Below are 13,095 nucleotides of genomic sequence, written 5' to 3'. Positions count from 1 at the left end.
TCAGCAATTCACCTGTGCTGCTGGAAGGGGTGGAGCTTGGCTCCACCTCTCCTAGACCCATCTAAGAGTTGACTGCAAGTGGGGAAGGATCTCCCTGGAGATCTGCTCCTCTGGAGTCTATTTCGCAAGCCCAGGACAGGGTGAGTGTTCTTTTTTCCTACTCTAGTATGATAATTGCATCAGCTGAACTCCTGGGTATACTATGTCATCTGTATATTCATTGATTGTATAAGTGTATATAATGCTTGGTTGTAGGAAAAAAAATTACAGATATGGAAAACAGTAAGAGAAAATAGATCTTCATATTTTTTTTTCACCCATTAAAGCTTTGATATTAAAGCCAGGTGTTCAGGATGAATTTTATATGTCTTGATATTTTTATCATTTCTGACTTTTCAATTCTTAACAGTTTTAATTATTTGCTTTCTGAATTAATAGTTAAGATATTTTCTGTTTTTTTCAGAAAATAATGTTAAAATTAATGATAATATTGAATCTGTTCAGGATTTTTCTGATTAATAATGGTGAATTTGAATGCATTATTCTTGGTATCTTCAATGAACAGTCTATCGAAAATCATACATCTTTGTTATTTTGCTGATGCTTAATGTATCATTTCATGCAGTTATGTTTTAACTCAGAAGTGTCAATATCTGTAATTTATGTTTGTCAGGTTCCTGCATTATTGCATACTGGAGATATGGATCATGGCTCGGTGCCATCCGTTGTCCAATTTGCAGACAAACGGTAACATTTTAAGTAATACTGGGCCTTATGGTTTAGCAACCTAGTGCAGTTTACCAAAGAAATGCATTACTTATGTACTTATATTTGAGCTGCTGGATATGTGAGTTGTAGATGGCGGGCATTGTTTTTTAAAGTTTTTGCTTTTGCAAAAAAGAAGTGTGAGAAAAATACAAACTAAGAAAAACTCAAATTTCAGTGAACAACGCTGGTTACCCAGACATTTTTCTGTAAAGGAGTGTAGAAATACAGAAAAATATAAGACTTTAGCTATGATTCTTCTCTGCTTTGTGTTTGGGATGTTAAACAACTTCTTAAATCAGAACTTGTATCTGAGAGACCTGGCTGGTCTGAAAGACTTCCAGTAGTTAAAATACGACTGGTTTCTAAAAAGTGTCCTCTTCCTTCCTATTATCCCTGCCGAACAAAACACACACAGAATTGTCAATTTCTTATTTTGGTCCTACTTTTAGTTTTTGTTAGTTTTAACTTTGTAGAGGAAACATGTTAACTTACTCCCTGCACAATTTGCTTACATTGTTAGTTTGAAATATGTCCTTGCCGTTCACTAACACTCAATCTTTGAGTATCATTCTGTTTTAACAAAAGTACCTTTATGTTTTAATAATGGAAACGCTACAGTTATATAATTCATTAGAAATTACTAGCCTGCTTTGTGGCACTGCCCATGCATTATATCCTGCTTTGTTTTGGTGTATTAGCAGGACCACAAGAAGACAGATAAAGGAAAGAGAAATAGATATTCCTAGAGGATGAATGAGTTTTGAGTGTAGCCCGTGAGGAGAGAGAGAAGTATAGAAGATGGAAAAGCTGAAACTAAGATATTTTGAAGAGTTTATTTTCTTTAATGTCTCCCTGTAGATAGATACTCCTCAGTCATCCTCTGAGTAATAAATACATTGGATGGGATTGCTTTCATGATTATGCATTCGTTTTTACCCCTCTCATAAGGTAATAAAAGTGAAGCATCACTAAAATGAGGAATGGAGGAGTGTATACATGCACAACATGAGTCACACAGAAGGATTATAGCAGGGCTGGAATTGGAATGTAGCTCTGCTTATGCTGTTATTTTCCAAATGTGACTGCTGCATTTAAAATCTCCTACAAGACCATACCTTGCATTACACTCTCAAAAGCTGTTAGGAGTCCAATCTTTTGAAATACATGATTTAATATAACATCAGAACACTTAAAGAAACATTCTTTTTAAAACTTATCTGGACATGAAATGTAATGAAATGAATAAATGCTCAACAACCAAGTAATGGATTCAAGGAAGAAGACCTTCCTTCTGAACATTACTTTTTTCCCCCTTTTGATTTAACACAGAGCTGGGAATTATTAGTTATTAGAGCATAAGCTGGTTTTCAAAACTTCTAATGATGGGTACAGAGAACTTTTGAAGATCATTTTAAGTATAAAGATTTTCTGTTTGCTATGATAAGCTACGTTTTTACAGCTGAACATGTTTTCAAATACAAGACTTACTTCTTCAGAAGCTCTTAAACAGAAAAATAAGAGAGACGTAAACACATATTCATATCCTAAACAGAAAAATAAGAGAGATGTAAACACATTCATATTTTTGTTTGCATGATAGTTTGTCCAAGAACAAAAGTGAATTCTCTGTGCTCACAAGAGATATGAAGGCTGTTGTCTTTTTACTACAGTCTTTTGTTATTCACTTTGGTTTTGGTACGATTGTCCACAGGGAGAAATACAAAGTTTTGCTTGTTTGTGGAAATGCAAAGTGATTCTAAAGGTGACAGAGAATGGCCTCAGTGGATGCTCTACTTGATTTTTTACTTAAAAAATGAAACTACGTTAATTTGTGGAATTAACTTTATTCTCTGAATCATCCATCCCACTTATGCTACAATAAAGTACTCTTAGAGGGAAGGTTCTTATGCACATTCTTAAGGGTCTTTTAAAAATGCATTAATATTCTTTAAAGAGTTATAGGCAAAACATAAAAGTTGTATTCATGTAAATATTAGTAGTCTTCATTTTAGTTTGATACGAAATAGTTAACACAAAGTTTGTTCTGCGTAATTAACTGAAGATATACTGTAATATATTGCAATTCTCAGTATCTGCATTTAAGAGATGGTTGAACATGTACCAAAATCTTCCTGCTATGCCTAGGTGACGTTGTTTTTACCACTCTTCAGTGAAGATCAGCAGGGTGCAACACAAGTATTACAAGATGTTAATGATTACAATCGGAGATTCTCAGGACAACCCAGATCTGTAAGTTTGGGGTAAATTTGGGTGGAGGTCAGTAATTTCAGGAGATGATAAACAGCATTTGGATAACTTTTTTTTTCCCCACTGAATTTTCTATTTGAGATATATACAGACTATGCAGGTTTTTCTTAGAACAGGCATATCCAACTTGCAGGTTGCATACAACACTGGACAGCTAGTAATGCAGCCTCACAAGATCATAGAATTTTGATATTTATTATGTGATTGTAGGCAGTGTTTTCATGAGTCTGTTGTGCATAGCTTGAGTGTGGACTGCATAAGTGACAACGGAATGCTGTGCAGGGCTGGACACAGGGCAGTGTTAACTGCCTCCCCTGCATGCCCCACATACTCAGTCGAATTAAAGCCCACATGTATTGTGCATTACATGTGATTGTGCAGCCTAGGGAGAAAAAAGCAGTAATTGCTGATGATACTGTTGCAACCTACCAAACACGTGTGCCTGTGAAGGCACGCATTTCTTGTTATTAAGCTGACATATAAGTTGTCTTGTTTAATTATTAAACTTGGGCTTTTATTTCATAAAATAAATTGGTATGTTAACACTTTCACTGCAGAAGAGATATCCAGAATACTCATGCAGTGCTGACAAATCTTGTAATTTTTAACATCTCAAAAAACTCACAAAAAGTTTGTAATATCTTGTGATTTTTTTTTAATTAGTTTTGCAACTTGTATTTGATTAGTGTTTCTGCTGCTCTTACCACGTGGGGGCAATGTAAAAGTAATAATCACCTTGTGTCAGTTTGCTAATCCAAGCATGTTAAAGGCTGGTTTACAGAGGACAGTCATTATACCTGCATTTATTCACATATATGTGTATTCATATATATACTTATTTGTAAATTGATGGAATCATGTATTTAGCAGCCACCTTTTTTTTTTTTCATGAAAGTAACACAATAAGTTAAGTGTTTTATGATAAAATCTAAAATACAGATAAAAGTACAAGAGAATAAAAACTATATATTTCAAAATATTATAATTAATGTATGTTAAAACATTGTTACATACATGCAATAACTATATTATACATTTTATATGTGGTCCGAGACAATTCCTCTTCATTCAGTGTGGTGCAGGAAAGTCAAAAGGCTGGACATTCATGCCTTAGGAAATCCATGCTTATATGGTTAATAGAATCACAGAACCATAAAGTAGTTTGAACTGAGAGAGACCTTAGAGTCCATCCAGTACCAGTCCCCCTGATTTGGGACATGCACCAGATCAGGCTGCCCAGGGCTCCATCCAACCTGGCCTTGAATGCCTCCAGGGATAGAGTGATTAAGTTAGATAAATTAAGTTAAATTAAGACAGGCCTACAAGCTTGAAATATAGTTACTTGTAATATCTTTGTGGAAACTTCTATTTCCGTTGTGAACAAGAATTGCTAATAAGCCTAGGATTCCCTTTTCCTATGTTAACCTATTTCTTGAAATCTAAGTCCTTACTTTTAAAGGATTTAATAACTAGTAAAAATGCTTAATGAAATAAATGAGTGTAAGAAAAAATGCTCCCTTGATTAATCTCTTTAAATTGATCAGAAGAATCTGAAGTTCTACTGTGCCTTTCTTCAGATTTCAAGCTGTATGCTGTTTTGATTTTTATTTTTTTTCCCCGCTAGGCTATATTACAGTGTGTATTTCGACCTCTGAGTGAAAGAAGTAGAATTTTTTTTTTTTAATAGATAGCTAAGAGACATTGTTGAAGTTCTATGAACTTGAGAAACTCAACTTTTGACTCGAGAAAGTCAACCTGTCTTCTCTGTGCATGTCTTGATTCGTGAAATGAAATGCATGTATGTGGGTGCCAATAACTTTGATATACTCCTTGTCTTCAGCTGTTCATTGGATGTACATATGTAGTGGTTTTCCAACCTTTTGGCTTGTCTGGGCTGCACTGAGTAAAGAGAAATTGTCTTGGGCAGCATATACGTAAGTTACTCTGGAAGTAATTGCTCCTATTTACTTCCATGGAAACTGCAGTAGGTACAAAGAGCACAGTAACATTATTTGATAGAGCATGTTCTCAGCTATGAAACATTGCTGTGCATTTTTCAACACGGTCACCACCATTAGCTGTGCATTTCCACCAGCAATGAACAAGAGGCTGCGTACTGTGCTCAGAACAGTCTGCACCAGCTCAGGTGACCCACTGCTGAAATGCACCACTCGCTGCCTCACTGTGCTCACATCCACTATTTGGTCTCCATAATCCTTCACAAGTGTTGGTGAATGTCAGTGGATGCCCTTTTTTCTGCATGGAGGAATTCAGTGACACAGCTTTGCTTCATACAAGCTGCCATGTCAGATGACATTGTGTCAGAGTGTCCCTCTGCTGCCATAATGTCAATGTCTGCCTCTGACATCATGGGTCAATGTAATAAAAAGGAGGCATTACTTTTGATGCAGCTGTTGGAATAATGTAACGTTGCTAAGGGAAAAATTGCAGTCCAAAAAGACCAGTGATTTTTGGTTTGTGTTCTAAAGCTATGCATTTGATCCAGAATAGATAGAAAGTAATTTTCAGGCTTCAGCAGACTTCTCTGGGGGCTGTATATCTACCAGTCAATAAACTGTCCTGGGTTATCCCGGAAGTTTGCACTGGGGCCCTAACCCAGGTTAGATTCTAATTATGCATGATGTGTTGCCTTAACCACATGTAACATCCCTTTCTTAAGAATTTTTTCAGTGTTGGAAATAACTCCATTTTATATCATAGCTCTATATAGCAGTAGAAATTGATTCAGTGCAAAAATACCTATTTTCTCTTTCACTTAAGATGATAGAACTATAGTGAAAAATAAAATGGAAGGATCCAGGGATGGATTAATTTAAGGGTTCTTTAGTTTACGCAAGTTTGATCCTCTGGTAGCTTTTGAGAATCACCATATATGATGAGGACAGTTGTCATGTTTCTGAAGAAATGCAATCTCTTCTACTTTAACTACTTTTTTTTTCCCCTAGGAATCTGTAATTTTCGTCTCTTCTCATCAAAACTTCAGTAACTTCGTTTGCTATTTCTTGTTTCTGTGTTGTTTGTTTTCCTCCACTGCTTTCCCTTCTTAATAGATAGTGTACTTAGTGATAAATGAAATATATGTTTTACTCTGAGCAATATAGTTTATGACTGTTGCTTGAAAGCATAAGTATTCTAACAGTGACTTATAACCCAGCGAAGTTAAATCTAGAGCTAAATCTTGAGTTAAATCTTGGTCATTGTTTTTGCAAATGAACAGATACCTAAGCTGTAATGCAGTAATAGAAACTTCACACTGAAAAAAAAAAAAAGACTAAGTGTTAACTCTTGGTTTGTTTCTTCATAGATTATGGAAAGAATTATGGATCTCCCCACTCTGCTGCGGCATGCATTCAGGGAGATGTTCTCTGTTGGAGGCCTCTTCTGGATGTTTCGCATCAGAATATTCCTCTGTTTGTTTGGAGCCTTCCTATACTTGGCATCACCTCTGGATTTTCTTCCTGAAGCTCTTTTTGGAATTCTGGGGTTCTTGGATGATTTCTTTGTCATTTTCCTTCTGCTGATATATATTTCCATCATGTACCGAGAAGTGGTAACCCAGCGGCTGAATAGATGAAATGGCTGAAAGTCACCTAGACACAGAGATGGAATGTTTCAAAAAGAGAACCATGAGTATGGGATAGCAAGGTGCCTGTGTACAGTTTCAGTAGTTATAATTCCATAGCTTCTAGTTAATCATCTTATACAAATATGAAATGTTAGTGTGTGGTGATGCTTAACTGGAATCTTTAACTTTTGTATTACATATGCTTCATAATGATGAGGTCAGTTTTATAATGTAATGAACTACCTTCATCTGCTTATATCTGATGAACAGTTGTATGTGATCAAAGCAGAAACACCTCTTTTGAAGTGACTTGTGAAAAAAGGGGTTCTAGTAAAGGACTGAAAGGGAAAAAAAAAAATGTTTGGAACTTTAGACATGCATAAAGAAATTGAAAAGTTCCTTGCAGGACAATTATCAATATGTTCAATGTCTCACTGTTGTGGGCTTTTAAATAAAAGTAGCTTTGTGTATCTCTGTGGAAGAAATCAAATGACCGCAGTACCATTACCATTCTGCATTTTGCTACTGTCCACTTGCTTCACAGAAACAAGGGGAACACCTCAGTATTGCTTGAGCTGCACTGTGTACAGTTGCATGCAATTTGTACAATTTTATTTTTATATTTTATAATAATGCATTCGCCATATCACCTATAAGGAGAAACCTATGTTATACATGCCGAACTGGCTAGTGCTCTGTTTTTTAATGGGAGCATGTTTTTCTTTTCTTCTGAAACTTGTTTATTTAGTGGGTATGTACCTTGAAGGTGTTTTTTTAATGCAGCTCTGGGTCAGTGCAGTGTATCTTCATAGGACATTTGCATGCCTTTAGCTGCATTAAGCATTTAGGCAATAGAAAGAACCCTCAGATTTTAGGCAGTGATTATAGAAGTCACAGCTGGATGTTTACACTATGGAACTTTACCAGACTGTATATTTTCAACACAAGTATTAATCAACTTAGATATGAGGCGTTTAATTTTTCCCTTGGGATTTTCTTGTTTGATTGACTGATTGATTTTGATGTGGGTAGAGGGTATTTTGAATTAACTTGAAAAAGATCTTTGAGTAGGGACCACCAAAAAAAAAAGTCCTGAAAATGTTTTCAAAATGGCTGGGCTATTGATGATCCAATCCATAAAAGGTTTGGGGTTTTTTTTTGTTGTTTTTTTTTTTGTTGTTGTTGTTTTTTTAGGGGGGTAGTAGAGAGGTGTTGTTGGTGGTGTTTTTTTAGCTTTAATTTTTTGGGGGGCGGAAGGGTGTTCTGTTTTTTGTTTGGTTTTGTTTTTTTATTTTCTGTTGAATTTCAGTATAGGCTATCAGAGCTACAGAATTCATTTGAAAATATTTTCATTTATGAAAGGGAATGCCACTAGAAAGGTCAAAAACATTCTGTATCTGTGTAAATTTTAGTTAGAAAACTTAGGACAGATAATTAGTTAGGAAAGATAATTGTCATTTTACTTTAACTTCCTGAGTACTTGAAAGACTGTGATGAGACAGGTGATTCTTTGCATGTTTACATATTATTCTATGAGACTTAAAATGAGAGGGACCTTCTCACAGTTTCTCTGTGTTGCCCATGTAGGCACCTTTCCACAGCTTCTAGTACCTAGGCTGAGAGAGCTGGGGCTGTTCAACATGAAGAAAAGAAGGCTCCAGGTAGACCATATAGTGGCCTTTCAGTAACTAAAGGGTCTGTAAGGAAGAAGGGGACAGACTCTTCAGCAGAGGAAATGGTTTCAAAGTATAAGAGGAGAGGTGTGGGATACTCATGAACTTAGGTAAAGCAAGATAATTATTTAGAATGTTAGATAAGGCAAGATTTTGTAGTTTTGCTATAGGCAGTATTTTTGTTGTTGTTGTTTTTTCCCCAAGAGATCCAGCTGAGTGCAAACTCCAGAAAGTATTTTTAATCAAGTTAATTTAACACCTCTGGAGTTTGGCTTGTGAGTCTACCTAGAGTGTCAAGTGAACTGCTTCTGTAGGACAACTGGAGTCTGTTCATAGAATCTGTCAATCTAGTGCCTCCCACATGTGTTTATCCTTTGATTGTGGTTATACTTTTTGTCATGACTCTCTAGATCTAGTGTGGACAGAGATGCATGTGAAACTGCTTAGTGATTTGTTTTCATTGAGCTCCCTAATTCCACATGATACTGTGAAGAAGTTTATGGAGAAATAACCTAAGGAATCTGTTCCTGAAGAACAGACCTTTTGTACCTGAAAGCATGTACAAGCCACATCCACACAGATACATAAGGTTTATCTGTATTCTGTTCACCATTTTTCTGCAAGCCTGAATGATTTCACTTGGAGTCCTCTGCTTACTTTTGAGTGTTGAGTAACATTGTAAGCTTTAATTCAGCACAGTATACATTTGACAGAATTAGGATCATCCTGGCTTTTCACCAATGTGTGCTTTTTTTTTTTTTCTCTGGTTCTTCAAGACACCAGTGAACAGTATTATGACTTGCTCAGGCTTTTCTTTTTTTGAACAGTTGCAGTGTGAAGCTGCTGCTGACCAGCATGGTTGCTGCTCCTCCAGGCAAATCTGAACTAGTTCTAGGTTCACTGTCTTGTGTGCTGTTATCATATTCAGCTTAATTGAAGCTGTAGAGCTCCCAAGAAGCTGGAGGTAGATACATAACCATTTAATATTCCTTACATATATACTTCAAGTTATTCTGGTAGTAATGTTCAATGTAAGCACTACACCTGAGCACTAGCTTCAGAAAAGAAATACATGATGCTTTGAGGGGAGCAAACATCGCTGTAGTTTTGTTGTGTGGAATGGGGCTAATGTCACTTAGGAGGAGGAGAAAGGCTTTAGTAGAAAAGAAGCAATAAGGGGGAAACCAGAGTTCTTCAAAGGTTCTTAAGGCTTCACCAAAATCTGTGAAATATTTTATTATTTCAGCAATATTAACAAAAAGGAAAATCTGTGTTTCAGAATTCTTACCGAATAACTTGTAGCATCTCAAGGCCTAATGCTAACCCTTATCACAAGCGCTGCATAACACAGTCCGTTTCTATGTTGTTTGTGACTCGCACCATTGATGCCTGGGAGGATAGGGCAGAGTGGTGTTATTTGGGGATGCAATTTTGGAATAGGTTTTGTAGAACTGTAACAGAGACCTGTGTGTTACACTAGATTTTTAAGACAAAAAGATTTAAACCTACTTCTTGTTATTTTAATGATAATAAATTGGTATTAAAGTAAGAGATTCTCTTGATTTATTTTACTGGCTTTCTGTCTGTGAATGTCTTTATTCCTCCTTTTCTCCTTCACCAGCCTGTTCACAGCTCTGCTACAGTCTTGATTGATTATTATATTATGTCTGGACATCCTGTCCACGGGCTCTAACTCTTTCCAGCTTTATTGTTACCATCATGGGAATTACAATCTCAGAGGCCTTAGTCCCAAAATTATATTGGTGCATTAAATGTCTTTTTCCTTGAACAATCCAGCTGATGTCTTCAGGTCCTCCTGATCCCCTCTGGATGGGTTTTGCTCCAGCCTCTCATCCTTCAGTCTCTACTTATAAGTAGGGCAGTGTCATAGGACCTAAACTTTCAGGATGCTAACTAAGTATAGACAATTATTAAGCATGTTCAGATGTCAGTTCTCCACACAAACAAAAGTGTGAAGTAAGAAGAGGAGTGTCTCATTAGTGAGCTAACTGAAGAAAGCAGGACTTAGTCTCTTTCATTTTAAAGGCTGGTGTGACACAAAGAAGTGGATGTGAATGGCCTGTGCTGCAATCCTTTACTTTACCTTCATTTCATGATTGGTTCCTGGCTATTGGGAAGATATCTATTCTGATAAGAGATGGGCCAAGTTAGGCCAAGGTCTTCTAAACTTGCAGAATCACAGAAAGTAAGGTTGGCAGGGACCTCTGAGTCCATTGGTTCCAACCACTGCTCCATCTGAACACCCAGAGCAGACTGCCCAGGCCCATGTCCCTCCAAGGAGGAGGCTCCACAGCCTCTCTGGGGAACTTGTACCACTGCTGAGTCACCGTTGCAGCCCAGAATTGCTTCCTCGTGTTCAGAGGGAACCTCCTGTGTTGCTGAGAGTGTACTTTGAAGCAAATTTTTTAGCTTGCTTTGGTACACAGTTCTATGATTATGGAACACGGGTTTGTGGGCGGAAAAAAAATACCAGTATGATGCTATTAAACAAGGTTGAAAGTTTGGAGTGGACAACTCATCCTTTTGTCTGCTGCCTCTATATTTGCACTGGGAAGATTAGGTGTACACAAGTGACGTGAAAGTTGCCGGGTAGATGGTTGTTTTAGAAGGATTTGTACCATTTGTATGCCCCGGTTCTGTATTACATTGGAAGTCTATAAACATAGCTGCATTTTCTTCATGCCTAGGTAATTTTGTATTTTATCTTAGGAATTTCTGTTGTACCTCTTTGGGGTTATTAAGGCTACGCTTTTGGGTGGAAAAGGGCTCTCAAAATATCTACTTTTGTGATAATTGTTACTTGAACAGCCATCCATGAGGACATCTAAATATCTTGTAGCTCTTTTTTTCTTCTAATACTAGGAAAAAAAGGCACATGGATTATGAAAAAATCTACAAAATGCAACATTGGAGGGACTATTTTGTCTAGAATGTAGACTGATAAAGATACAATAACTGACTTTAAATACATTAGAAAGGAATGCTACTCTGTGCATCTGATATAATTGGGATAAGTGACAGTGAGCTTGAATTGTAGCAAGTGAAGCTTAGATTAGAAAAAACTTGATAAAGACAACCGAGGATATGTCTGGGACAATAGTGGAACCTCTTTATGAGAGGCTTCTAATGGACAGTTCTGGCAGAACTGTCTTCTGTACTGTTTCTTCATCCTTGGAAAGGAGTAGATGAATGAAAAGACGTCTCTGTTTCCAAGGCTGGGCCTTACTAGAGATGAGACTAGTTGAGTCTTGATCTAACCAAGTTTGTCTTGGGTTTCTAACTAACCTATATGCATCAGCCAGCAGACCTGACCAGTGCAGCCCAGGAGTCTTGCTTAAAATCCCTGAGTTAACGATATGACTTTACCTTATTTCAAAACACCTTAATGACTATTTAAAATAATATTCAATTTTGATTTAAAACAAAACAAAAACATTGTTTGTCCAGTATTTTCCAGGAATACATGACTAACAGAGTAATTGGTGGGAGGGAAGTCAATAACACAATATTAACACAGTATTAAGTCAGTTGCTCATTGCTGGCAGGTAACTAATGAGGAACCATGGGTATATCAGGTGTTACTAATAAATTGGCTAGAATATGCTAAATGGAAAGCTGTTCAGCTTCACACTAGCATATGTTGTGCTTCACAGTCAAAAATATATTTCTCCCTCCTCCCTGTTTCTGCCTTCATTCTGGAAACTTTCTTCTCCTAATATAAAGACAGGGAAATAGCAAAACAAGAAAATAACCTGTGCCATATTGTATACAACACAAGCATCTATGGATAAAACATATTTTTGTGAGAGAGACTTGTCATCCCTTGGGAAACATCTTACTCTCTTAAAGTGCAAGGTCACATTTGTGTCTTTCTTGCCTTTTTCACCGTTGTGGTAGCTGGTTGCCAGGGGCTGTGCTACTTTCATGTCTGGGCCCATCTCAGAAGCTCATGGGATCCTGTATAATTCAAGCTGACTCAAACTAGCTATTAGTACGTACCTCATTGCTGAGCTAGTTTAAGTCGAGATGATATTTTTATTCCCCCTACAGTCTTCAGAGTTCAACATACAAACCTGAAGTTGCTCTAGGCTCACTTCTCTCTTCTCTTTTGGTTTTTACATCTTTCCCATCCCACTTTTTTATTTTGGTGCACAGTAAATACTACAAAGCAAGTTTTGATTAATCACTCCTACCTCACACCTTAATACCTTGCCCCTGAATGTCCAGCCTACCTCTCAACTCGTTGGCTATGCATCAGTAAGGAAAGTGAGGAAGGTGCCTGGTTAAAAAGTCAAGCGTAGCAACTTGAAGAAGACAGTTCAGGACAGCCTCATCCTCCTTGCTCAAGAAGCTGGGCATCCTTGATCTGCTGTCTTCCACCAGAAAGAATGAAAAACCTTTTTCAGGTTCTTCCACCAGCAGGTTTCTGGTTTAGGTTTCTTGGCATTGCCCCTGGTTTGATTACTGCAAGAGAAGAAAATACCAGAAAAAGCATGGCAGTATAGTGGACATGCAGTTACCAGTGCTCTATTTGCACCTGGGAGGCTGGAGAAAACCCATGTACTGAGGAGCTACTGCATACAGTTTCAATCGTGTCTGGAGAGACTTGTTTTCTCTGTCATTGAGGTTGTCAAGTGCAAGTCTTTTCTTGAAGAAAAGCAAGGCACTGCTTTGAAAATTATCTCTGCGGTGTTAACCTTTATTTACACATTGGTATTTTTTGAGTCCCCAGGGTTCTTGTTCTCATGGTTTTGTTCACAGCTCCCATAAGGGGAGAAA

At 37.1% G+C, this 13,095-nt stretch overlaps 1 protein-coding gene across 1 annotated transcript in view; it reads left to right on the top strand.

Moving 5' to 3' along the window:
* LOC104915206 (E3 ubiquitin-protein ligase RNF170) overlaps positions 1-9,846 on the top strand; it is a 15,409-nt gene extending 5,563 nt beyond the window's left edge. Inside the window, exons 2-5 of the mRNA XM_010725957.3 lie at positions 56-140; positions 674-747; positions 2,914-3,018; positions 6,362-9,846. Coding sequence (XP_010724259.2) covers positions 56-140; positions 674-747; positions 2,914-3,018; positions 6,362-6,631 — 534 coding nt within the window. The 3' untranslated portion in view covers positions 6,632-9,846. The remainder of the gene's footprint in view (positions 1-55; positions 141-673; positions 748-2,913; positions 3,019-6,361) is intronic.
* Positions 9,847-13,095: the final 3,249 nt, after the last annotated feature.

This window comes from Meleagris gallopavo, chromosome Z, assembly GCF_000146605.3.
Source record: "Meleagris gallopavo isolate NT-WF06-2002-E0010 breed Aviagen turkey brand Nicholas breeding stock chromosome Z, Turkey_5.1, whole genome shotgun sequence".
Taxonomy (NCBI): Eukaryota; Metazoa; Chordata; class Aves; order Galliformes; family Phasianidae; genus Meleagris; species Meleagris gallopavo.
This window is presented reverse-complemented; position numbering and strand designations above follow the sequence as displayed.